Source organism: Ornithorhynchus anatinus, chromosome 17, assembly GCF_004115215.2.
Source record: "Ornithorhynchus anatinus isolate Pmale09 chromosome 17, mOrnAna1.pri.v4, whole genome shotgun sequence".
In the NCBI taxonomy this organism is placed as follows: Eukaryota; Metazoa; Chordata; class Mammalia; order Monotremata; family Ornithorhynchidae; genus Ornithorhynchus; species Ornithorhynchus anatinus.
Window position 1 is genome coordinate 40,939,548 of NC_041744.1, and position 27,836 is coordinate 40,967,383.

General features: G+C 44.0%; 1 protein-coding gene across 2 annotated transcripts; it reads left to right on the top strand.

Moving 5' to 3' along the window:
- Nucleotides 1-1,016: 1,016 nt before the first annotated feature.
- On the top strand, nucleotides 1,017-27,836 carry LOC103167621 (killer cell lectin-like receptor subfamily F member 1). Of its 2 annotated transcripts, XM_029082869.2 has the most exons (7): nucleotides 1,017-1,249; nucleotides 11,168-11,233; nucleotides 16,580-16,681; nucleotides 18,556-18,651; nucleotides 19,753-19,904; nucleotides 20,166-20,278; nucleotides 27,540-27,836. In XM_029082869.2, the coding sequence occupies exons 1-7, from the start codon at nucleotides 1,177-1,179 to the stop codon at nucleotides 27,667-27,669; spliced, it is 732 nt and encodes a 243-aa protein (XP_028938702.1). In that variant the 5' UTR covers nucleotides 1,017-1,176; the 3' UTR covers nucleotides 27,670-27,836. The 2 variants fall into 2 exon arrangements, with proteins under 2 accessions (XP_028938702.1, XP_028938705.1); XM_029082872.2 differs by lacking the exon at nucleotides 16,580-16,681.

Below are 27,836 nucleotides of genomic sequence, written 5' to 3' on the forward strand. Positions count from 1 at the left end.
GTAGTTCTCATCAGGGCACCTGGAGAAGGCACCAGAGCAGGGCATTCCAGGCTGCAGGAAAACTTTCACATGACAGTTAACTGAATGAATCATTTTCTTAGGTGAGGCAAGGCCTGAGTGAGGGTTTGATTGAAACCATGAAGGTAGGTGGATAGGGTGAGCAGAGAATTGTCCTTCTCAAATCCTATAACATGAGAATAAGGGGCATCCAATGAAGACTTAAAATGGTTGAGTGGAAACAAATGAAAAAGAAACATGTTTTATCACTCAGTAAATAGGAAACATATTTAGTCCCATGGGAAATATTGCCAACTGAAAATGTGAATAGGCTTATTAGTTTTGGATTAATTTGTGGACAAAAGAGCAATAATTGGATTACTAGAAGGATGACCAGCTAAAAAGGTGAGTGACCAGAAGCCCCATCAGTGTGCTAAAGTCATCAGGAAACAATACTCCACAGATGGACTTTCTTCTGATTCCCCACTGACATCTTCCATCTCAGGGACACTACCTGAAATGAGGTACGGAAGTGATAATCAACTAGGTCTGAGCCTCTCTGAAAGGAACAGGCTCATAGTGGCTGGCCTTGACCCTGTTATAATTAGTCAAACTCAGTTACTTTATAAATAAATATTTTGGTAATAAATTGTGGTTTAGCTGATAATTAATCCTATCTAAGTTAGATGGTTCATGGTTCTGGCTCTAGACTGTTACTTCTCTAGTTGAATAGGTCCTCGTCAAAGAAACAACCAACAGTAGTTAGCAAGCATATATGAAATGGGCACAGGGGGCCCCTTTTCACCTTCATTGGAAACCACATGGAAGGGGCAGTGCAAATTTCTCATTATTTCTCAGCCACAAAGCCCTTCTGTGGGGAAGTGAGGAAATTCTCTTGCAAAGTACATACCCAAGTGACCAAATTTGGTAATGTGTTTTTAACCAAAGAGTCAAGTACCATGATTCTGAAATGGGTCTCCCAACACCTCGCACAGCACTGACTCTACCAAGAGAGGACAAAAGGTGAACTTCAAAGGAAATGGTGGAGCCAGCGGATGTCCTGTAGCTCATTTCAGCCTAAACAGGTGTCCCAGCCTTGATTAGTGAGCAGGCAGGACTGAGCAAGTGTGGGGGGGGTGAGGCGGTGAGAGTTAAAGAGAAGGTGGAGGAGCAACAGCCATGGAGAGAGAGGGCATTGCCATCATGGATAAAGAGATTTCATCTGAGGGAGCACAGAACCGGCCAACTCCAGGTAATGTCTCACTCTATTCATACTGCTCATTTTGTTCTGAACAGGACAAGATTTATTATGCTCCTATGGAAAAAAGCCTGGAAGATTTTTGTAAATTCAATCCTTGTGATTTTGAGGGATAAGTGTATATCTAGCTTCAAGCTTAGGTTGATTTTATTCAATATGAGAGGAGCGATGCCCTTCATATTGTTAAGATGCGTTTTGAAATATAACCTTAAAGTGTCATCACTTTTGTTCTTATTGACCAGTTTCAGGAGTGAGACAGGATTAATTTAATATCTAACACTTTGGAAAATATAGATTAGCTTAATTGTTCATAAGTAAGATGTAATGTTGGAAATTTCTGCAAACTATTGTGCATATTTCTTTCTAATATCTTCCTGTACATCTTCCATGATCAAAGTGAAGGTGAATGAAATGCGTCTTTTGGCTCACACCTAGAGTGTTTTACAGATTCATTTGAAAGACATGGAGTTACGTTTGATATATTTGTGAGAGATGTTCTTTTCCTCAAATCAGTGGTATTATTGAGCGCTTACTGTGTGCAAGAGCTTAGTAAAGTGCTTGGCACACAGTAAGTGCTCAATAAATAAGATTGAATGAATGAATGCAGAGCACTGTACTATGTCCTTGGAGAATAGGAGACAACAGAGTTAGTGGATACAGTTCCAGCCCACAGTGAACTCATAGTTTAAAGCTGTAGATAGACATTAATATAAGTAAATAATTTATAGCTATGTACATAAGTCCTATGGGACTGAGGGAGGGGTGAATAAAGAGTTCAGATATAAGTACAAGGGTGATGAGAAGTGAGAGGGAGCCAGGGAAAAGACGGTTAAATTGGGGAAGGCCTCTTGGGGAGATGTGACTTTGCTCAAGAATGGTATAATCAAAATAGCAATCTATGTGGGATACAATATTGGAAATTTTTAGTGGTTTGAAATTGCAGCTGAATGGGCTGGATTTGATAAAGGAAGGTAAATTCATCTTTAATAAGACAGGTATTCAAATTAAAATAATTAAGTGATTGGGCTTAGTAACTTGTAGCAGTGAGTAAAATGAGCTACATAAAATTGGTAAATACTTTAGCTAGTCTATGAACCTTCAGAAGGAGAACTGATCCTCGCCTGCTACAACTCTGCTTTCTCCTCTGCCCAGCAACAGTCCCAATTAATCAATGGTATTTTTTGAGCACTTACTAGGTGCAGGACACTGTACTAAGTGCTTGGGAAAGTACAATACAAAATAGTTGCTAGGCCCGATCCCTCCTCAAAATGAACTTACAGATTGACTCCCTTGTCATTGCTCACATTGGCTGTTTCAGACTTTTAACGCCCTCCTTAAACCCCTTGCCCCTGTCCCTCCTGTCCCTCACCCCTGGTGACCTTACTATCTATTTCATAAACAAAACTGGTACAGTGTGATCTCTGTAAAATCTCTCCTGCTTCGGCAACCATCTTTACATGCATGACTACCAAAGCTACCTCTCCTGTCCAAGCAGCGTGGCTCACTGGAAAGAGCCCGGGCTTGGGAGTCAGAGGTCGTGGGTTCTAATCCTGGCTCTGCCTCTTGCCAGCTGTGTGACTTTGGGCAAGTCACTTAACTTCTCTGTGCCTCAGTTACCTCATCTGTAAAATGGGGATTAAAGCTGTGAGCCCTACATGGGACAACCTGATCACCTTGTATCCCCCAGTGCTTAGAACAGTGCTTTGCACATAGTAAGTGCTTAACAAATACCATTTTTTTATTTCTCTCCTCTACAGTACTGTATTTTCCTCTGCCTTCAGAACATGTCTATTTGGATGTTCCGCTGACTCCTCAAACTTAATATGTCCTAAACAGAACTCAACTTCTCAGCTAAACCCTGGCTTTCCCATCACTGTTGACAACTCCACCATTCTCCCTGTCTCCCAAACCTGAAACTTTGGAATTATCTGCTACCAATCTATCTTCTTCAACCCAAACATTCCACCACCAAATCCTATTGTTCCTATCTTCAAAACATCTCTAGAATTCAACATTTCCCCTCCACCCAAACTTTTATTGTGCTGATCCAAGCACTTATCATATTCTACCTTGACTATTGACTCAGCCCTCCTCGCTGACCTCCCTACCTTCTGTCTCTCTCCATCCAATATGATTAGCTTTTATCTACTCCAGCACTTAGTACAGTGTTTGGCACATAGTGAGCTTCACTATGCTGCCTGGGTCATTTTTCCAAAACAAGTTCAGTGCAGATACCTCTTCTCTTCAATAACCTCTAAAGACTGCCCATCCACTACTCCAACAAACAGAAAATCCTTGCCTTCAGCTTCAAAGCATTGTCAGCTCACCCACTCCTACCTTACTTTGCTGATCTACTACAATCCAACCCACACATTATGCTCCTCTAACATTTTGCTCCTCAACTCTCTCATCATTTGCCCCTTGCTCATGACCTATAAACTCACATTTTTACCTCTTAAGTCCTTTTCATTCATTCATTCAGTCGTATTTATTGAGTGCTTACTGTGTGCACAGCACTGTTCTAAGCACTTGGAAAGTACAGTTCGGCAACAGATATAGACAATCCCTACCCAACTTGATATTCACCCTCAGGCTTACAGCATTTTTGTGCACATCCTCATGCTCTCCTATTTCCTGTTTCGATGTCCATACCACCCTCTAGACTGTAAGCTCCTTGTGGGCAGGGATTCTATTCTCCCAAACATTTAGCACAGTGCTCTACTTAGCAGCAATTGAGTGATTGATTCATTCAATCATATTTATATTGAACACTTACCTTGTGCAGAGCACAGTACTAAGTGCTTGGAAAAGTACAATACAATAATAAACAGTGACATTCCCTGCCCACAGTGAACTTAGAGAAGCAGCGTGGCTCAGTGGAATGAGCACGGGCTTGGGAGTCAGAGATCATGGGTTTGAATCCCGGCTCTGCTACTTGTCAGCTGTGTGACTGTGGGCAAGTCACTTAACTTCTCTGTGCCTCAGTTCCCTCATCTGTAAAATGGGGATTAAGACTGTGAGCCTCACATGGGACAATCTGATTACCCTGTAACTTCCCCAGCACTTAGAACAGTGCTCTGCACATAGTAAGTGCTTAACAAATACCAACATTATTAGTATTATTATTATTAGAGGATTGATTGTTTGAATCACTCTGCTTATCACCCAGATTATTTTTCTGAAGAATTGTTCCACACACATAACAGTCTTCCAAAACATCCAGTGGTTGTCAACCCATCTTTGCATCAAACAGAAACTCCTTTCCTTTGGTTTTTAAGGCAGTCAGATCTCTTCCCAATATTTCTCCTTGATCCTTTCCCACAATAACTCAACATTTTACTCCACTAACACATATTTACTTATTATTGTCTCTCATGCCATGGACTCTTGCTCATGCCTTCCTTCTCTCCTAGAACTTCTTCCCTCTTTGAATAAAACAGACGACCATTCTTCCCATCTTCAAAGCCCTACTAAAATCATATCTTGTCCAGAAAGCCTTCCTCTCACCTCCCCACTCCATTCAATCACCATTTTAGGTCATCTATACACTTAAGTCCGTACCTCCTAAATAAGCACTTTGGTATTTTTTATATGGTATCTAAGTGCTCACTGTGCTAGACAGTAGAAACAAGCTACTCAGGCTGGGCAAAGTCTGCATCCCCATATTACAGATGAGGGAACTGAGACACAGAGAAGTTAAGTGACTTGCCCAAGGTCACACAGCAAACAAGTGATGGATCTAGGATTAGAACCCAGGTCCTCTGACTCCCAGACCTGAGCTCTGTTCACTAGGCCACACTGTTTCTTGCTTCTCATTTACTCCTTCCCCCTCCCAGTGCTCATGTATATATCCTTATATTCTGTTGTTTCCCCAATCTGTAATTTATTTTAATGTCTGTCTTCCCCACTAGACTCTAAAGCCCTGGAGGGAAGGGATTGTGTCTATTAACTCTACTAGACTCTCTCAAACTCTGCACCCATTAAGCACTCGATTGATTGATTGATTGACATTACTCTGTCCATGACATCAAGGTGAAATGGCATTTTTAGGAGTAGGGAGTGATCAACAACATCCAAGGAGGCTCTTGAAACCAAGGAGGAGTAGGACAGGGTGGAGTTCATTTGATTTGGCTTTGAGGCGATCACTGGATTTTTTAGAGAGAACTGCCTTGGGGGAGTTAAGCGGGTGAAAGTGTGACTGCAGTGGGTCAAGAAGAAAGTTTGGGTGGAAATGGGAGCAGGGTAAGGGGGTGGAAAGCATTTGGGAATACAGATGGTTAAGTCTTCCTTCTCCCAAATCCTGCCCTGACATTATGTCACCAGCTGACCCCCTCCTGATTACTGGTCTGGACACACTGAAGCTTCTGGGACCTACTTTGTGCCTAGTCCTGTTAGTTGGCTGTGAGATTTCCATTTTTCTATCTTTCCATCCTCTCATGCCTGTCCTCTGGCATAAGAAAGGGTAAAGGAGAGGGGAGGAAGAACTGAGAAGAGAAAGGGAAAAACTTAACTTCTCAAGCCACTGAGAGAGAAGAACATTGTCAGGGAGGTTTTCAGTTCACCTCTCCCAGGGCATAATGAGTCTGGAGGGTTTTCTGCCCAGAAGAATTTGAAGAATTTCTGCCCCTGAACATGTTGCTTCTGTTCTTGGCTGGATCAGGACCTGTGACAGTCCCCTGGAACTTCTTGAGAAACAATGGACTAAGGATGAAGTGTGCAGCTGAGACTTTGTATTCCGAAGTGGAAAGGAGCAAGGAATCACTAAAAGTGTGTCAGCGACAAAAGGGGATTGAGAAATGCTATATCATTCCCAGTGCCGGTTAGTGATCAGGGTGAAGCTCTAGCATTTGCTCTGGTCAGACTGTCGATCAGCTGAATGTGGTTTTCTGGATATCTTCTGTCCGGATTGGTTCAGAAGATTTCTTGATTGACACTACCACTTTACTTCTCTGCCAGCCAGCCCCTGCCCTTTGGGACAAGATAGGTCCTTGTTGTGCTGATGTCTTTGCCCCATTTAGAGCCAGTTTCAGTTTTTGGGCTTATCATTTGATATCCCATTTTCTTGAAGCTTTTGCTAAAGAAGAGCAACCTTTCTTTTAATGGCAGCCCACTAGACTAGTTAGTTAGCTAATGAGTTATTGAATATCTCGCTCCTCAAAATCCTCCAATATTTGTTCATTCTTCAGCTCACCAAGCACCTGTAGTAAATCAGCTGTGGGCAGAGACAACTGCTACAATCTCTCTTTTGGGGTTGTTCAGAGCAATCACCCATGCCTCATTCTGACTTCCAGTCTCCCTGGTTCTACACAGTCCCATCCCCAGGCTCTACCATTGCACTCTATCACACAGGAAGAGGAGAGGATACTAAAGTAGGAATGAAAGATGGTTCCCGTGCAGGTGCAACATTTGAAACTGCTGGGGAAGGGGATGGTGGCACTCTGATTACAGATCAGGTCTAGCAACCCTCAGTATCCTCTGACCGTGTCCTTGTGGGCCAGGCACTTGATAAGGTATGTCAAGGGTGCCATCTTAGAATGTGCCAAGGGGTGGCCATCTTGGAAAGGTCAGGAGGTTCATGACCATCCCTGCTGCATGCCACCATGAGGTAATGGTAGAGTAGCAGCATGGCTCAGTGGAAAGAGCATGGGCTTGGGAGTCAGAGGTCATGGGTTCAAATCCCAGCTCAGCCACTTGTTAGCTGTGTGACTTTGGGCAAGTCACTTAACTTCTCTGTGCCTCAGTTACCTCATCTGGAAAATGGGAATTAAGACTGTGAGGCGCTTGTGGGACAACCTGATCACCTTGTAGCCTCCCCAGCACTTAGAACAGTGCTTTGCACATAGTAAGCCCTTAACAAATGCCATCATTATTATAATTATTATTATTATTAATGGGTTATCACAATACTGCCTGGGTCTCCCTTTTCTTTTCAGGTTATCCTGGCATAGACAGAACTCTACATACAAACTCCCAAAATATTTTGTCCTGACTAAACTTAAAATGGTGGTGGGGCTTTTCTCCAGTTAGCTTCACTCCCTCCTTTTTCCCAAGCCTCCCCTGGGGTTAGCTGTGCCCTAGATGTTGCTGACAGACCACTAGTTGGCACTTAGGCAATTTAGCCCACCTTTTAGGAGGATATACCTAAGAAGTAGGTAATTACCTATTCCAGAATCTCTGGAGATTTTTCCTCCCATTTCTATGTATGGGTTAACCCTAGTTTGGCCACCACTGCAGTGTTGAACAGACCTGGGTCCACCATTACACATCCCTGCTCTGCTCCTTTGGAGATGAGGAATGGACTGGACAGGGCAGCCCGGGCCATGACTCAAACAGCCTTACCTCCATGAGGCTTTCTCAGAATTTTAATAAATTTTTCAAGACACTCACCTTTGGTAAGTAATTTCCAGAGTCCAGAACTACTGAGGCTATCGAATTCTGTCATAAGGTCTAGGAAAACCAGAAAGAGGACTTGGTGCTGTCCCATGCACTTTTCATGCATCTGTCGTGCTGTAGAGATCATACCTTCTGAGTCATGCTGTGATCTGAAACTATGTTGTTATTTCATGAGGGATATTCTTCTGGTGACCTAGGAGGACTCTCACTAGGATTTTACCAGCAATGGAAAGCAATGAGTTGCCTTGGTAATTATTACCATCTGATCTTTCACCTTTCTTCTTGAGGATTAACATGATGATGACATCATTTCCTCAATGTTCCATTTGTTGCAAAAGAGCTTAAACTAGTGTTTAAACAGCGTGTTCCTTCCATTCTTGCAGAGTTCAGGAGGTACGTTATTGGATCCAGGTGCTTTTGACATTTTTTCCATGGCTCTTCTATGGCTTTCTCAGTAGTTGGAACAAGTGTCAGTTTTTCATATGCTGATATGATGATGAAAATAATAACAAAAATAATAATAACAATGTTAAGCACTTACCATATGCCAAACATTGTACTAAATGCAGAGGTAGTTACAGCTTAATCTGGTTGGACACTGGCCCTATCCCACATGGGCCTCACAGTTTAAGTAGAGGGAGAGTAGGATTTAATCCTCATGAGGAAACTGGGGCACAGAGTTGTTAAGTGACTTGCCCAGGTCCTCTGACTCTCAGGTCCATGGTCTTTCTACTAGGTCACATTGCTTCAGTGATAAATTTTGTATGTTGGATCAATCATAATTTACTGTCTCCTGTGAGTAGAGCACTGTGCTAAGGACTTAGGGGAGTATAGCAGAATCGAAAGACATGACCAGTCCAGTAGGGGAGACAGACACTAAAATAAATTACAAGTAGTTACATTGAGGAGGAAATTGAAATGGTCTTGCCATCTAAGCAAGACTGCTTTCTTGTTTGTGATGAGGCCCGAGTCACTTTCATTCTTCAGATGTACCATGATGGCATGTTGTGGTGGTTTGTTGGTCTCTGCAGCCTCGGTCCTAGCCACAGTAACCCACAGGAACACTTTTAAGACACCAGTCCCCAAGAAATGTCCCAGGATCCTAGTGCCAGCAAAAGTTCCCAGTTGAGGAAGGGGCTATTTTAAGTGTGGACATAAATGTACTCTCATTAATTCAACGTCTTCTCTTAAATTGCTGCCACCACTACATGCCTTTCAGGATTGTTCCCCAGACAGCTTGGGATGCATCTGAAGTCCAGCTAATCACACCTCTGTCTGTGAGATCTGGTTGCTGAGAATGGAAGAAGTTTCTCTCCCTCCCCGACTCCGCTCTGAGGGGACATTTTCCTAGCCGGCATGAGTCTCATCCATCTACCCCTGAAACAGGCACTAGGGGTTATGGATCAAAGCTGGCTTGTTGTTAGTTAGACTTAACAATAAATGGACAGGTGTGGCAGTTTAGTTTCTGTAAATTATCGATTGAGGGCTTAAACTGTCAATCAATCGATCATATTTATCAAGCACTTACTGTGTGCAGAGTACTGTATTAATCACTTGGGAGAGTACAATATAAACTGTCTTTACCATTCAGGGTAAAAGGCAGAAATTAGCAGGATATTTGGGCAATAGCTCTTTAATATAAATTCAGGTTCAAAAAACTCTTTCCTTAAAGTGAGACCCCCTTCCACAGACCCTTGACTTCCACTGCAAGTGGTCCCAGGGAGTCTTCTGGACCATACATACTCAGGCCCTGTCCCTGTTGGTGAAAACAGCTCTTCTCATTGTGCCTAGCCTACTCTGCCAGAGAGAACCCACCCCTGGGCACCTGGGTCTCTGGACCTAGAATGGAGGATATGAGAGTTCTCATGGCTCATGGAGTCTACCCAAGGCCAGTCCCTTCTCCTTTCCCCTAATCATTCCTTGTGATTGGCTGTGCTCACGGCAGTGCCATCAGATAGTGATTAACTCTTTAGGTAGATGAGCTTTCCCTTTGGGAGGGGCTATTTAAAGGTAAGCAATTCCCGTGTCCGAAATCTGAAAACCTCTCTCTCCTATCTGAGGCCTGAGATGCAGCAGGAGGCTGCTGGTGTAGTAAACGTTTCCCCGGTGGTAGGCCTTTTTTACCAACTGCCCAGAAACTGTCTTGGCGACTGATGGCCTGGACAAGGTGGTTCAGGCCAGACCTGACCTCACCCCTCCATAGTGGTTTGGAAGGTTTTGGGTGGGGACTGACTACGCTAGTGGAATGAAAAGCTCCACCGGCTCAGAGGCAGAGCTGAGCTCTATTGGAAAGCTGTACCGGGGAAGTTTTGGAGCTTGGAATTGGCTGAGACTGGGTTGCAAGCCTGACTCATATCTCTGAGATCCCTCCTGGGATAAAAAAGGGTTTGTGTGAGTTAATTTTGTCATGACCATAATTTGTCAATGATTAAAGCCAAAGCCAGATTTATCAGCATTTCCCAAGCAGCCAAACCAGGCTCAACTGCACGAACTGATAATCAAGCTGACCTCTAAGTGGACTGTTGATGATTATCTAGCAAATCTCTCCTTCAGGATTCTGTGTCACGATCTTTCCATTTGGGTGATTCACTAAATCCTGTTATTAATCTTGCCTAGTTTGGGGATGTGAGCTCATTGTGGATAGGGAATGAATCTGTTTACTGATGTACTATACTCTCCCAAGTACCTAGTATATTGCTTTGCACACTGTAAGAGCTCAATAAATAATAATGATGGCATTTGTAAAGTGCTTACTATGTGCTAGGCACTGTTCTAAGCATGATTGAATGAATGAATGAATGGATGTAGTTCACTCATGGCCTCTGGGGCCTATACAGCCTGATCCATTGGTGCTGGTGGGAATTCTTATTTCCACATCTGCCTTGGCTGAAGTTGAATTTAGAAAAGTTACTAACTTCAGCTCTAGTTCCGTGATATTAAGCAATGTGATTAAAAATTTTAATTCAGAGACAGAATTTCCCCTGGGTTCTAACAGTGACTTCACTTGGCCACCTTGCCTAAAGACTTGATGCCTAATGACTTGACAGGTACCTGGAAAAAGGATCAAAGAGAATTTCCCACTTACTGTTATATTTATATAAATGTTTACCTCCCTCTCTAGATTGTAAACTTGTTAGTGGCAGAAAACGTGTCCACTAATTCTGTTGTATTGTTCTCTCCTGAGCACTTAGTACGATGCTCTGCATATAGTAAGTGCTTAATTAATACTATAGATTGAACTGAGTTTTCTGAATTCAGCAGGGTTATTGTGATATTGGTCTGAGCTCCTAGCAGATGTCTTGGTTCTCCAGGAGCTTCATGTTCGATTAATTGGTTGGTTTGATGAAATGGTTCCATAGAGGTTGGCGCATATGAGATGGATGTCTGCCCCACATGGCTGCTGTAGAAATAAGAAATATGAACTGATTCAACATATTTTGATTTATTTCTGTTTTGACTCCTTTGTTTTCTACAATTGGCTTCTCTGTGACCTTATAATGCCCAAACTTTGGAGATCAGCAATGAGAACTGCACTCAGAAAAAACATAACAATCAGTTCCAGCCCACAAAAAAACAGTGAGCAAGGTGAGCTATTTCCTTTTTATTGGGTCCTTTGTGTTCTTCCATAAGCCTCCAATGGTTGCCTATTAACCTTCCTATGAAGCAAACACTCCTCACTATTGGCTTCAAAGCTCTCCATCACCTTGCCCCTTCCTACCTCTCCTCCCTTCTTTCTACAGCCCAGCCCGAACACTCCATTCCTCTGCTGCTAAGCACCTCATTGTGCCTCGTTCTCACCTGTCCCGCCGTCAACCCCTGGCCCACATCCTACCTAAGGAAAGCAGCGTGGCTCAGTGGAAAGAGCCTGGGCTTTGGAGTCAGAGGTCATGGGTTCGACTCCCAGCTCTGCCACTTGTCAGCTGTGTGACTGTGGGCAAGTCACTTCACTTCTCTGTGCCTCAGTTACCTCATCTGTAAAATGGAGTTGTCATATGGGACAACCTGATTACCCTGTATCTCCCCCAGCGCTTAGAACAGTGCTCGGCACATAGTAAGCTCTTAACAAATACCAACATTATTATTATTATTATTATTACCTCTGGCCTGGAATGCCCTCAATCCTCACATCTGCCAAACTAGCTCTCTTTCCCCCTTCAAAACCTTACTGAAAACTCACCTCCTCCAGGAGGTCTTCCCAGACTGAACCCCCCTTTTCCTCTGCTCCTCCTCCCCTCTCCATCGCCCCTATTCCCTCCTTCTGCTCTACCCCATCCATGCCCCACAACAATTGTACATATTTATTATTCTATTTATTTGATTAATGATGTGTATATATCTATAATTCTATTTATCTATTTTAATGCTACTGATGCCGGTCTACTTGTTCTGTTTTATTGTCTGTCTCCCCCTTCTAGACTGTGAGCCCATTTTTGGGTAGGGATTGTCTCTGTCTATTGCTGAATTGTACTTAGCACACAGTAAGCACTCAATAAATATGATTGAATGAATGAATAAGCCTGACCCTTATGGAAGCTCCTGGGAAAGAAGTGGTTCCTTTGCTCCTGGATTCCCTTTCTCCCTTGTCCTTCTGCCAATTCCATATAACCTGGCTCAAATCCATGGTGCACTTCCTCTGCTCTTGTGTGCTTGTTGTTGGGCATTGCTGGACCCCAACCATCTCGAAGTCATCCTCATTTGCTTTAATTCTTCCCTTTTCTCTGCTTGGCACAATATTTCCCTTTTCTTGTTGATTCCCATGACCATTGTCCATGGGAGCTGTTTCAAACTTTGACTCTCTCCTTATGACCCCTGTCCCTCTGACCACCCATCTAGTATCCTTAATAACCTTGCCATGCACTTCATCTTCTCCAGGTCTTCCTACTCATGCACCCGCTTTGACTTTCTCAGCCTTCCTAGCAGTATCTCTATTGGAGATCTCCCGCTTCCTTTCAAATTCTACCCTCTCCACTAGTGCTTCTAACCTATCCTTTCTCACCTTATCATTATTATTATTATTATTATTGTTTATCACATTTATTGCTAGAGAAGCAGTGTCGCTCAGTGGAAAGAGCCTGGGCTTGGGAGTCAGAGGTCATGGGTTCAAATTCCAGCTCTGCCACTTAGCTGTGTGGCTGTGGGCAAGTCACTTTACTTCTATGTGCCTCAGTTACCTCATCTGTAAAATGGGGATTAACCGTAAGCCTCATGTGGGACAACCTGATTACCCTGTATCTACCCCAGCACTTAGAACGGTGCTCTGAACATAGTAAACACTTAACAAATACCAACATTATGATTATTATTACTAAGTGCTTAGTGTGTGCAAAGCACTACACTAAGCACTTGGGAGGGTATAATATAACATCAGACACATTCCCGCCCACAATGAGCTCACAGTTCAGAAGGGGAGATAGACATTAATAAAAATAAATTTAAAAAAATTACAGATATATACATATATATATATATATATATATATATATATGCCATGGGGAAGGGAAAGAGGATGATTGTAGGAGCAAGTACGAGTGGCTCAGAAGGGAGTGGGAGAATTGGAGAGGCGGGCTCAGTCAGGGAAGTCTTCCTGGAGGAGATGCACCTTCAATAAGGCTTTGAAATGGGGGAGAGGAATTATCTGTCTGATATGAGGAGGGAGGGCATTCCAGGCCAGAGGTAGGATGTGGACGAGAGGTTGGCAACAAGGTAGACGAGATTTAAGTATAGTGAGAAGGTTAGCACCAGAGGAACCTTGAGTGCTGGCTGGGTGTAGTAGGAGAGCAGCGAGGTGAGACAGGAGGGGCCAAGATGGTTAAGTGCTTTAAAGTCAATGGTGAGGAGTTTTTGCTTGATGCAGAGGTGGATGGACAACCACTGGAGCTTCTTGAGGAGTGGGGAAACATGGTCTGAATGTTTTTTGAAGGAAAATGATTGGGGCAGCAGGATGGAATGTAGACTGGAGTGGAAAGAGACAGCAGGCAGTGAGGTCAGCAAAGAAGCTGATACAATAATCAAGGTGGGATAAAATAAGTGCTTGCATTAATGTGGTAGTAACTGCCCCCTCCTTTCGCGCCCCTCCCACCCCCCCGCCACCCAGTCGCCATCTTCAACTGCTCACTTTCTAATGGCTCCTTTCCTATTGTTTTCAAACATACCCATGTAACCTCTGTCCTAAAAAAAAGCTCTCTTGGACCCATGGCTCCCTTAGTTGTCACCCCATCTCTCACCTACCATTTTTATCCTCCAACTCTCTTCTTAACCCACTGAAATCTGACTTTAGCCCCCTTCACTCCTGAGAGCTTCATGCCAAATCCAATGGCTTCTACTTGATCCAATTCTTTATCGACCTTTTTTTTTAATAGTACCAGTTAAGTGCTCACTCTGTGCCAGGCACTTTACTAAGCTCTGGGATAGATAAAAGGTAATCAGGTTGGACACAGTCCCTGTACCACAGAGGGCTCACAATCTAAGGTCACACAAGAATTCACATCACAGGTAAGTGGCTGATCCAGAATAAGAATCCATGTCCTCCGACTCCCAGCCCTGTATTATTTCCCTCAGGCCATGTTGCTTCTCTATTCACTGCCTTAGACACTGTGGACCACCTCCTTCTTCTGGAAAGGCTATCTGACTTTGGTTTCACTGACACTACCTACTGGTTCTCTTGCTATCATTCCAATTGCTCTTTCTCAGTCTTTTGCGGGCTCCTCTCCTCTAACGCTGAGGGTCTCAGGGCTCAGTTCTGGGTCCCCTTCTATTCTCCATCTATACCCACTCCCTTGGAGAACTCATTTACTCCTATGGCTTCAACCACCATTTTTAAGAGGATGAATCTCAATTCTACCTCTGCAGCCCTGCTCTTTCTCTTTTAAGAATAATAATAATGATAATAATAATAATTGTGGTATTTGTTAAGTATCTACTATATGCCAGGCACCGTACTAAGTGCTGAGGTGGATACAAGGTAATTGGGATGGACACAGTCCCTGTCCCACACTGGGCTCACAGTCTTAATCCCCATTTTAAAAATGAGGTAACTGAGGCATAAAGAAGTAAAATGACTTGTCCAAGGTCACATAGCAGACATGTGGAAGCTTTGGTATTAGACCTCCTGGCTTCAGAACAGCTCTATTTGGTGTTCCACCAGTACTCTGAACTTAACGTTCCCTAAACAGAACTCCTCATCCTCCCAACCAAAGCCTCTCCTTTTCCAAACTTTCCCTTCAGTATGGACAACACCAACATCCTCTCTGTCTTAGTCCACAATGTCAAAGTCCACAACTTTGGCATTATCCTTGACTCTTCTTTCTCTTTCAACTAACATATTCAGTCAGCCACCAAATTCTGCCAGTTCTACCTTCACATCTCTAGAATCTGTCCTTTTTTTCTCCATCCCAACTGCTACTTTGATGGTCCAAGCACTTATCATCTCCCATTTTAACTACTGCATCGGCCTCCTCTCTGACATTTCTGCCTCTCCAATCCATACTTCACCCTCCTGCTCAGATCATTTTTCTGAAGAATCATTCAGTTCACATCTTCCCCACACCTCAGAAATCTCCAGTAATAGCCCATCCACCTCCATATCCTTACCATTGGCTTTAAACACTCAGTCATCTTGCCCCCTCCTATCTTTCTTCACTGATTTCCTACTACAACCCACCTTGCTCACTTCACTAGCACCTCTAACACCAACCTACTCAATGTACCTCAGTCTCGTCTATCTTGCCACCAACCCCTCGCCCACATCCTGTTTCTGTCCTGGAACTCCCTCCCCCTTCACACCCTACAGACCACCACTCTCCTCACCTTCCAAGCCTTATTAAAATCATATCTCTTTCCAGAAGCCTTCCTTGACTAATCCCTCATTTCTCCTACTCCTTCTTCCATCTTCATCACCTTAGTACTTGAATTTTACTCTTTAAGCACTTGATGATTACCCCAGTAGTCATAGCCCCACAGCACTTATGTACATATCTGTAATGTATTTCCATGTCTGTCACCCTCTAGACTGTAAGCTCTTTTTTTTAATAGTATTTGTTAAGCGCTTACTGAGTGTCATACACTGTTCTAAGCACTGGGATAGATACAAATTATTCAGGTCAGACACAGTCCCTGTCCCACATGGGGCTCACAGTCTTATGGGTAGGGAGCATGTCTATTAACTCCATTATTTTGTACTCTCCCAAATCCCTAATACAAGTGATTTTCAAGTGCTCAATAAATACAATTGATTGATTGGTCACGTGCAAATACACACTCACACACATAGACATTGTACTCACTTAGTCAAAAATGCAGGAACAGAGATGCACACACAGGATTAAACCCCTAAGGACGACGCTGCTGCTGCTGCTGCGGCGGCGGCTGCTGCTACTGCTGCTGTTGCTGCTGGTGGTAGTTCCGTGCTGTAGAAGCTTCTGCGGAAATAACTCTGGGCAGTAAGTGGTGGTGAGCTGTGGCTGTGCTAAGCGGATGCCTTTATTCTTACACTGATGGTCTCCTTGTTCTGCTCTTGCCATGATTGCCACAGGTGAAAGCAGAGTTTTTCAGGTTCCACCTGTTACTTCTGGATGGCAGGACCGTGAAAGACTTTGTGTCCATTCTATCCTGTGATAGTTGGTCAAGCCTAGGATAATAATAATAATAATGGTATTTGTTGAGTGCTATGTGCCAAGCACTGTTCTAAATGCTGGGATAGATAAAAGGTAATCAGGTTGTTCCACACAGGGCTCATTTTGCAGATTAGGTAACTGAGGCACAGAGAAGTTAAGTGGCTTGCCCAAAGTATCACAGCAGACAAGTGGTAGAGCTGGAATTAAAACCCACTTCCTCTGACTCCCAAGTTCAAGCTCTTTCCACTAAGTCATGCTGCTTCTCCTGGATGGAGTCCATATGACTAAGGGAGCCAGTCTTGTCCTTTCTCTATTTTAGGTCACAGGTCTCGGTGTTCCTGCTGTTACATAGTCACCATCATCCTTCTGGGGATTGCTGTGCTCGCTCTGCTGGGTACAGTTCTCTATTTGATCCTGAAACGTGAGTGCTTTGACCTGTCCTAGTGCTGAATTTGAACACAGTTTACCCTGTTACATATCAGAGTCAGGAAATTTTGTGGAATCCTTCCCAACCTGGAATGTGAGTATGGAGGTCCTTCACGTTTTCAGAATGAATAATACCAGGCTCCTTTCGGGATGAAATGGGTTGGAAGTGAGAAGGGAAAACCCAGGGAAACACTGTCACTTACCAATTGGCTTTACCACACCCCCCGATCTGGAATGGAACTTGATTCTCTGTTCAATTTTGTGAGCTGCAGACAAAAGGTCAGTGATTTTTTTTCTAAGTCATCTCTCAAATTCCAAGAAGAATTTCATGTTCCACTAGATAAAACCTGAGGCAATGTCATAAGTTTGATTGATTCTAAATGCACAGATTTTCTTCTGGGCTTTATGTTGATTAGGTTTGGATTGTGCCATTTTTTTCTGGCTGTCTCTACTTCATCCAGAGCACTCCTTTTTTCTCTTCCCTTTAGGATCGTAAAATTCCCCCAGTTCTCATGTGGATCAAGCAGCTCACAAAACCCTAACCTTAGCTACTCGTCCCTCTAGATTAAAAATTACCTTGGAAGTTTTTTGGGGGGGACATGCTCATTCTAGGAAAGGAGGGATAGGATAGGACAGGAAATATGTCAGATTATGGGGCCCTCTCCAAATACACTTCCCTGGGCCCACTAGGGCCTTACTATGTTCCTGTCTCTGCCCCTGGGAAACGGGCATGCTAGTTTCATCTCTACCTCAACTTCCCAATGCTTGAAACATGCTCCATCCTCTCCCCTCCCTTCAGTATCAGGGCACTCATTCTCCCATTCCAGCAGCCCTACACTGAAAGCCTCCATATATACCAAGAACTATGCTTGACACATAGTAAACCCTTAACAAATAATAATAATAATAGTAATAATAATAGAAGATTCCTGCATGACAGCTTCCCCACCACTATTGTAGGGGTCTTGTTGAGTCACCTGCGCTACTCTGTTCTTTCCCCAATCCCTGATCTATTTTAAAGTCTGTCTCCCCTTGTAGACTGTAAATTTCTAGAGGGTAGGGATTGTACATTCTGACTCGATTGTATTGTATTTTCCCAAACTCTTAGTACAGTACTCTTTACACATTAAGCACTCAATAAATCCCACTGATTGATCCCCATGACTCACTTTTCTCATTCTTTAAAAATGGTGACTCCAGGCTGGACCTATGACATTAAAAGTTGTCCATCCATCTGGCGTAGAGAAGAGCAAGAACTGAGCTAGCAGTTGCTGTGAATGGAGTTAGTAGGACAATGAAGGATGGAAGTTATATGCTGTTCTGCCCTTCTCTCCCTTCTCCCAGGCTGTTCCCCTTGTTCAAGAGATTCCAGTGCAGAAGTTCTTCCTCTGTCTGGAGGAGAAGCCCATAAGTCATGTCTAGATTGTGTTTGTGCATGTCCATCCTGAACCAGACTTATGAGTCCATGGAGCCATGAATTGGATGCCCTTCATGAGCCATTATGTCCAAGGATCTGGTCCAGGGACAGAGGGTTCGGACAGCTTAGAGGAGCCCTGAGGCAGTTGGGATCAAAACCTCCCATTCATTACCAACTGGGAAACCCTCCTCCCCAATATCTCCATGGTCCATATCCTACTAAATACATACTCAGAGGGCACAACCCAAGTGAGGGAAATGACACTTTTCCATCTTTCTATTCATTCTCTTCCCTTCTAGCCTGGAAACTCCTTCTGGGCAGAGAACATGTCTACCAACTCTGTTATTTTGTATTCCCCAAAGCACTTATTGCAGTGCTCTGTACACAGTCATCACTCAATTAATACCACTGACTGATTGATTTTACATTTCTCTCCTGTTTAATTTTTTTAGGACATGAGTCAAGTTGTGAGGAAAATATGGTCTTAAAGGTGGAGAACTCAACAAGACTTGTGACTCTGAAGGAGGACTTGTGCCCTGAGCAAAATGGTGAGGAGAGATGGTGAAATGTTGTGAAGTGTTGTCCAGAAACCAAATGGATGGTCCTGACCATGATGGAGATAGCCAGGAAGGGAGTAGCTCCATGAGATCTTCCTTGAAGCAGAAGAGATCTTTTCATCCTGATCCTTCTTCAGAAAAGATTTGCATTGGGAAATCTCGACCCCACCTCGGCGAGGATGAGTGGATTGTAGAGGATGGGAGAGGGGCACAGATCAGGGCAAACAAAGATCTGCTACTCAAGCATATAGTACAGCCCCACTGCTCAAGGACTCCTCTAACTTCCCATATGCAGAGAAGCAACATGGCTTAGTGGAAAGAGCACAGTTGGGAGTCAGAGCACGTTGGTTCTAATCCCAGTTCCACCACTTATCTGCTGTGTGACCCTGGGCAAGCCACTTATCACTTGTCTTCTCTGTGCCTTAATTACCTCATCTATAAAATGGGGATTAAGATTGTGAGCCTCATTTGGGATAACCTAATTACCTTGTATCAACCCCAGTGCTTAGCACGTTGCATGGCACATAGTAAGTACTTAAGAAATAACATAATTATTATTAATTATTATGTTATATGCTGTGCATACTCTCCATAGGCTTTGTTCAATACCCATGGGGTCTTCTGCCTCCCCATGGGCACTGCTCCTCCCTATGGACTCTGCTCACTGGGGAAGAGGCAAGGAGTGTAGAGAAGAAGTTCAGGAAGCATGGAGATCACTCCTCTCTCTGAGTCTGGTGGAAGTGTCCCAGTCTTATTCCTAGTTCTGAGTTTCTCAGCCTGCCACATGCCACTTTCTGGCTCCTTTCTTGATGACTCTATTGGATTCCAGCCATGCTCCCTCCATGGAGGGCTGACAAAGTGAGTCCTTGGTGTCAATGAAAACTTTATTGTAGGTATAACTGAGATGGGGGTAGGGAGAGGGCAGCTTCCCCATGCCTTTAAAATTAGGACATTTAGCCTGATATTTACATGATAGAAAAATCCTCACTATAACAAATTCCTGGACACTAGAGGTTCAATTTTTTTGTTTCGCAGTGTAGAAGCCAAAGACATGGAAATTTCTACCATCCCAACTATCTGTCCTTCCCCCAGGTACTGTGTGTGAGCTTTGTCCTCCGGGGTGGCGGCTGAGCAACAGCAAGTGTTACTACTTCTCAGGAGAGAAGCAGAGCTGGGAGGCCAGTGCCAGAAACTGTGCCAACAGGAAATCCCGGCTCCTGGTCCTGGAGGATGAGGCTGAAGCGGTGAGAACTTTGGGAGAACCCAGGGTCCCACACATTTGAAAAAATCTCCCATTGAACCCAGAATCAACTGGGGTCCCCATGTTGGCCGACAACCCAGAGGGACTTCATCCTTCCAGAGGGCAAGCTTGGAAAGAAGTTTGGCCTGATCTCCTTCCTGGAGAGCTAAGAGCTGGTTGGTGACAAACCCAGGCTGTGTGTGAGGGGGAGGGAGTGATGGCTGAGGGACTGTCAGGACTCAGCTTATTTCCATTGATTCCACAGGTCAGGGTCCAGGAGATGAGGCCAAGAGATGAGTATTTCTGGATCGGGTACAAGTATAACACGACCCAGGGTCAGTGGATGTGGCTGGATGACCCTGGATTCTCCAGATACAGGTGGGCTCCATTACCGGTCCAGGAAATTCCACTGACTCAGTCAATGCAGAAGAACATGCACAGTGAGCATTACAGTAATGAAATATCCAATTTCCATTTACACATTCAAGTCCCAGTTCAACTGGACCCAGACCTTCCCACTTCTGCCTGCTCTTTGGGTTGCCTCTGGATTGAGGGCAGGGCTAGAAAGGACCAGCAAGAGGCTTCCTGGGCCTAAGCATGGGCAAGAAAAGGTGGGAACAAATTCTAGGCCACAGGGTGATTGGGATGTGTTCTATGAGGAAAAGAGGCTTTCAACCTCATTCCCTCCTCCATGATAATTTAGGGAAGCAATGCCACTTCCCTGACTCCTTCCCAGAAGTTACTGATGAAAGCAAGCAGAGCGCCAGGGAGGAACATGGTCTACAGGAGTTGGCCAGCAAACAAATCTGAGACCACCACGGTCAAACCTCCATCTGCTCAGGGCACTGGGCCCACTGTTGCTGACCCTAGTCAAAATTTTCCCGGGATGGTCCACTGCTTTTCCTCTTCACCTCCCAGTTGAGACCACCATTTCCTACTCTCCACTGTGTATCTGTCACTTAAAGTAAAGCAGTTCTCTCTGTCCCCCTCCTTCAGTACCCCTTCATTTTCCATTCTCCTTTTCTCTATTCTTGCCTCCTTTCTCCTCTACTCTCTCCCTCCTATCCTACTCCATCAGGTTTCTCCTTCTTATTCTTCTCCTTATCTTCCTCTTCAGTCTGTGTAATATAGGTCAACTTTATGTAGCTTCTCATAGAAACTCTATTAAATCTTGACTTCATTGACACTGTCCTCTCGTATTTCTCCTAGCTCTCTTACTGCTCCTTCTCGGCCTCTTTTTCAGACTTCTTCTCTGCCTCTCACCCTCTGGCAATGGGGGTCCCTCAGTGTCCAGTCCTCTTCTATTTTCCATCTAAACTCACTCCTTTGGAGAACTCATTCATTCCCATGGCTTCCTCACTCATCTCTGTGGGGGTCTTTACCAAATCTACCTCTCCAGTCCCGATATCTCTCCTTCACAGCAGTCTTGCATTTTCTCCCACCTTCATAACATCTCTCTTCGGCTGTCTTGTCTACACCGCAAACTCAGCATGCCCAAAACAGATCTCCTCATCTTCACACCTACACCCTGTCCTCCACAAGATTTTCCCATCACTGTGGACACCACCACCATCTTCCCTTTCTCACAAATCCATAACCTTGGCATTATCCTCAACTCACCTCTCTGATTTAACCTGCATATTCAGTCTCTCACCAAATCTGGGTGATTCTACCTTCACAACATCTCTAGAATTCACCTGTTCCTATCCATCCAAATGGCTACCACACTGATCCAAGCACTTCTCGTCTCACGCTTTGATGACTCCATCAGCCTCCTTACTGACCACCTGCCTCCTCTTTCTTCCCACTCCAGTCCACATTTCTCCCTGCTCCCTGGATCATTTTTCTGAAAAAAAAAAGTTCAATCTAATACTCTACACTCCTCAGAAACCTCCAATAGTTGCCCATCCACTTCCTCATCCATCCGAAACTCTTTGTAATTAGCTTTAAGGCCTTTAATCAGCTCTTCCCCTCTTACTGTACCTCATTCATTCCTACTACTACTTACATACTTTGATCCTCTAATTCCAATTTATTAAATGTATCTTGTTCCTTTTTGTCTTGCTGTCTACCCCTTACCTGCATCCTCCTCCTGGCCTAAGAATCCTTTCCCCTTCATATCTGACAGATCACCACTCTTCCCACTTTCAAAGCCCTCCTAAAATAATATCTCCCCCAAGAGGCCTTCCTTAAGCCCTCATTCCCCTTAATCACCCTCTTTCCTCTAACTTCTCCCTTCCTCATCATCTGTGCATTTGCATCTCTATCACTTGATATTCACCTCTCCCCTAACCCCACAACACTTACATACAAATTCTTGTACTCTGAAATTTCCCCTAGTTGTAGTTTATTTTAGCACCTGTCTCCCCTTTTAGACTGTAAGCTCTGGTGACCAGGGACCATACCTACCAACTTTATTATATGGTTCTTTCCCAGAATTTAGTACAGTGATCTATACACAGTAAGAAGTCAATAACAACTACTCATTGATTAATTGATTGATTGATAGGAACAGCATCTAGGGAAGCTGCAAAGCCTGAAAATATCAGCATGTTCGTAAGAGGCTGGGATAAATTCATGGATGAGACATTCTTATTTCAACTTGCATAGTTTGTTCCTCTAATGCCAACTTACTCACTGTACCTCTATCTGAGAAAACCTAGAGGTATTAGATGTTCCATGTGCAATCATAAGATTAGAGGTCAAGGAGGACAACCATCACAATCTTTCCAGAATCCTGCTGCTACTGTTGGAGGAAGACTACTGGGCTGTATGAACCACTGCTCTGATACAATAATGATATTTCTTGTATTCTTTACCTTGCAGACCCATAATCTAAATTATACTGTGTGACTGAACAATGGGAAAAATGAGGTTACACTCAGTGAAAAGATGTATGAGCATATGAGGTTGTGGTCAGGTTAGGTAGTACTGAGACTCATATTTGCAGACACCAATAACAATGAAACTCACTCCTCAGAGCATGTGTGGTTGAAAACACCAGAGTGGTATCCACAATCCCAGCCACACTGTTCACACAAAAAGGTTGCCCTTTGTTGTATTATCATATTTAATTTTAGTAGCCCCTGACACTGTTTTCTTCCTGTCCCTTGTTCCTTACAAAAGTTTTGTTCAAAAGACCCACTTCTTTCTTGGTAGTGATACACCATGCCATATCCACTTTGATTATTATTATTATTAAAAATCATGATCATGATCATCATCATCATCATCCTTAGAAACTGACATAATGTTTTCAGCTGGGAACAGCCTTGTCTGAGGTTTTGTTTAACTGTGTCCTAAAAATGCTTCTCTGTCCTCCTTGCTTTTGGTTTCCCAATTCCAGCTCACCATCCAACAGTTGCTTGAGTATCCTGCTCTCCCTCATTCTCCTTTCATGTTGCACCCAGTGTAGCTGTGTTAAAGTGAGCAGAGCTCTTCAGTGCTAGAAGACTGTCTACATTCCAGAATTTCACTGCTTGTTGTCTTGCCACTTGATATGGAGTATAGTTCATAATGACACTGATGGAGGTGCTCAATCGAATGTGGTGCCTGTGTGGCATCCAGATCTCACAGTCATAGAGAAGGTTGAACAACATTACAGATTTATAGACTTTTAGTCTGGTCTGGAGCCTATTACCATCCTGTTACAACAGTCTGACAATTCCCCAGAGGATGGGCTGTCTTTTTGATTTGGTTCTCTCATTTATCATTGCATCATTGGCCATTGGGCTATCTAAGAAACAGAATTCTGTGACAGTGTTTAGCTGTTTGTTGGCTAGTTGATTATATGCATGGCTTCCCTGCTTTAAAATGATACACCAGCTCAGTGTTTTTTTGACCTAGGTTCATCCCATAACACTTGAGTGATTCATTGAAGTAGTTTACAATCATTTGAATGCCTTCTTGGATGTGGGCCTTTAGGGCTCAGTCATATGTGTACAAGAATTCTCAAATGAGTGTTTTTAGGAGTTTGGATGACATGCAGACTGGAGAGTTGGAAGAGTTTCCCAGAGGTGTGGGAGTGTATTCCAACACCTGGATCCAGGTCTCTTGGTGCATCCTCCAGCAGGGTTGTAAAGAATAAATTGAACAGGATCAGAGGCTCACTACACATCCTTGATTTTCTGCATGGCAATGGGAAATGGATCAAACAGGGCATCCTTGGCTCTGACCTGACTAGCCATGCCATCATGAGATAGTATCAAAGCCATGATGAACTTTTCAGAGCTGCCACATTTGCTATGGGAATTCCAGAGCACAGATAAACTGATAGTATCAAATGCTTTCCTAAAATTTAGGTTTCTGAGTGCCAAGATCCTTCAGGGGCAATCAGTCTTTCACAGGAAGTAGATCTTTCATTTGCATCAAAGCAGGCAGTTTGGAGGCCAGGTTTAACACAATAATTCTAAGGAGAATTTGAGTTTGAAGTGTATGAGACCACAGTCCATCCAGCATTCTGCTCCTTGCTCGGTGGCTGTGATTTATTCATTCATTCAATGATATTTATTGAGTGCTTACTGTGTGTAGACCACTGTGCTAAATTCTTGGAAAGTGCAATTCAGCAACAAAGAGAGACAATCCCTGCCCACAACAGGCTCACAGTCTAGAAGAGGGGAGACAAACATCAAAACAAGTAAACAGGCATCAATAGCATCAATATAAATAAATAGAATTATAGAAATATATTCATCAAAACAAGTAAACAGGCATTAATTATAAGTAAATACAATAATAGATATGTACATATATATATTAGTGCTCTTGGGTGAGGTGGTAGAGAAAAGAGAGAAAGTCCGGGCAATTTGGAGGGGAGGGGGAGCTGAGGAAAAAAGAGGGGCTTAGTCTGGGAAGGTCTCCTGGAACTGGTGAGCCTTCAGTAGGGCTTTGAAGAGGGGGAAGTGTGACAGGCGAATTTGGGGAGGGAGAGCATTCCAGGCCAGAGGTAGGATGTGGGCCAGGGGTTGACAGTGGGACAGGTGAGAATAAGGCACAGTGAGAAGGTTAGCATCAGAGGAGCATAGTGTGTGGGCTGGGATGTAGAAGGAAAGAAAGGAGGTGGCATAAGAGGTGGCAAGATGATAGAGAGCTTTCAAGTCAATAGTGAGGAGTTTTTGCTTGATATGGAGGTTGATAGGCAACCACTGGAGATTTTTGAGGAAGGGGTTGACATGTCCAGAATGTTTCTGTAGAAAGATAATCTGGGCAACAGAGTGAAGTATAGACTGAAGTGGGGAGAGACAGGAGTTTGGGAGATCAGAAAGGTTATTGACGCAATAATCCAATCGAGATAGAATGAGTGATTGTACTAATGTGGTAGCAGTATGGATGGAGGGGAAAGGGCAAATTTTGGTGATGTTGTGAAGATGAGACTGGCAGTTTTGGTGATGGATTGGATGTGTTGGGTGAAAGAGAGAGCGGAGTCAAGGATGACATTGTTTGCGGGCTTGTGAGACGGGAAGAATGGTAGTGCCTTCCACAGGGACAGGAAAGTCAGGGAGAAGACAGGGTTTGGGAAGAAAGATAAGGAGTTCAGTCCTAAACATGCCGAGTATTAGGTGGAGGGAGAACATCCATGTGGAGATGTCCTGAAGGCAGGAGGAGATGAGAGCCTGGAGGGAAGGAGAGAGAACAGTGGAGGAGATATAGATTTGAGTTTTATCCGTGTAGAGATGATATTTGAAGCTGTGGGAGTGAATGAGTTCCCCAAGGGAGTGAGTATAGATGAAGAACAGAAGGGGACCAAGAACTGATCCTTTTGGAACCCCTACAGTTAGGAGATGAGAGGAGGGGAGTGGGGGTGGGGGAATCCCAAGAAGGAGACTGAAAATGAACAACCAGAGAGATAAGAGGAGAACCAGGAGAGGACAGAGTCAATGAAGCCAAGGATGGATAACGTTTTGAGGAGAAGGGGATGGTCGACGGTGTCAAAAGCAGTTGAGAGGTCGAGGAGGATTAGGATGGAGTAGGAGCTGTGGGATTTGGCAAGAAGGATGTCATGGGTGAAATTTGAGAGGGTGGTTTCAGTGGAGTGGATGGGATGGAAGCCAGACTGGAGGGGGTTCAGGAGAGAGTTGGAGGAGAGGAGTTTGAGGCTGCAAGTGTAGACAACTCGCTCCAGGAGTTTGGAAAGGAAGGGTAGGAGGGAGATGGGATGATAACTGGAAGGGGCTGTGGGGTCAAGGAAGGGTTTTTTTAGGAAGGGGGGATTGTGGGAATGTTTGAAGGCAGAGGGGAAGAAGCCATTGGAGAGTGAGAGGTTGAAGAGGGAAGTTAAGGAGAGGAGGAGGGAAGGGGCAAGAGTTTTTATGAGGTGGGAGGGAATGGGGTCTGAAGCACATGTGGAGGCATGACACCTCAGAAGAGGGAGAAAATCTCTGAAGGTACTGCTGGGAAGGATGGGAAAGTAGAAGAGGGGGTCAAGAGGAGCTGGGGTGGGGGAGTAATTTGGGGGAGCTTAAACCTGATGGTGTTCATTTTCTTAGAGAAGTAGATGGCCAGATTGTTAGGGGTGAGGGATGGGGGAGGGGGAGGAACAGGGGCCTTGAGGAGGGAGTTAAATGTCCAGAACAGCTGATAAGGAAGATGGGCATCGGTGTCAATAAGGTAAGAGAAATAGTTTTGCCGGGCAGAGGAGAGGGCAGAGTAAAGGCAAGAAAGGACAAACTTAAACTGGATGAACTTGTCCTGGGGTTTAGATTTCTGCCAGCAGTGTTCAGCGACTCAAGCATAAGAGCGAAGAAGATGGTCAGTGAAGATGATCCAGGGCTATGGGTTGGAGGTGCGAGAGCGACGAAGGGACAGGGGAGTGAGTGAGTTGAGTTGAGTAGAGAGGGTGGAGTTGAGAGCATCTATTTGGTCATCAAATAGATGCTCTGATCTGCACATCTATCAATCACTGGTATTTATTGACCACTTACTTTATGCAGAGCATAATACTAAGTGCTTAGTGGAGCACTGTGCAACAGAGTTAGCAGACACATTTCCTGTCCACAAAAATCTTACAGCCTGGAGGGGGAGACAGACATTAATATAAATCTCTACCTCATTGTGATGGAATCAGTAATGTTTAGCTCATGGAGGCATCCAGGAAGTTTCCTTTTATTTGGCTGCTGAAAGATATTTATAATTGTGAAGTGGTGTTTGCCAGAAGTAATCCATTGCTACTGAATATACTTTTCCTATGTCTTTATGTTCTGTGCCCAAAGAATAGAACATGCTGAATCCTGATCCTGCACACATTCTAGCTAAGGTGTGCAAGGACTTCTTACCCAACTAAATAGTCCCTTCCTCCTTGTCCCTAATCTTCTCTTGCCATTGGCTGAATTCCAGATGATGCTAGCAGGTAAGTGATTGACACTACAGGGAGTACTCAGGAGCAATTGAGTAACTCCCTTTCCTAATGCTTCTGACTCTTTTCCTTATCTCCAGGTGTGAGACTAGCCTAGCTTGATCACCACAGGGTCTCCGTAGGAGAAAGAGCAGGGTCTTCCAGGTCCCATCTCTCTCTTTTCCTCAAACCAATTCAGTGGAAGGCCTGGCCCTACCCCACACACAGATCCTCCAAAGTCAGAACAGGTCTTTCCTAGTTCACAATCCACTGAAAGATGAAATGTCATTTATTCTCTCCCCTTTGCAGGGTATCGGCTAAGTACCTGTCACAATTGGAGTGTGTCTCTTTCAAGGGAAAGAATTCATTTGCTCCTGAAAAATGTTCCCAATTGCACTACTGTGTTTGCAAGAAAAATGTGACTGTTCTGGAGCCTTGAGTCTCTGCAGGAATTCTCTGGTGAGATCCTTTCTCCAGTGGAGGATGACATTCATTCTCTTCATTTTGCATGCTGGGGACATGGAGTAAAATACAGTGCAATTAAGATGTGCCTGGGGCTGTGTGTGAATAGGAACAAAAAATAATAAAAATGTTTTTTAAATGGAA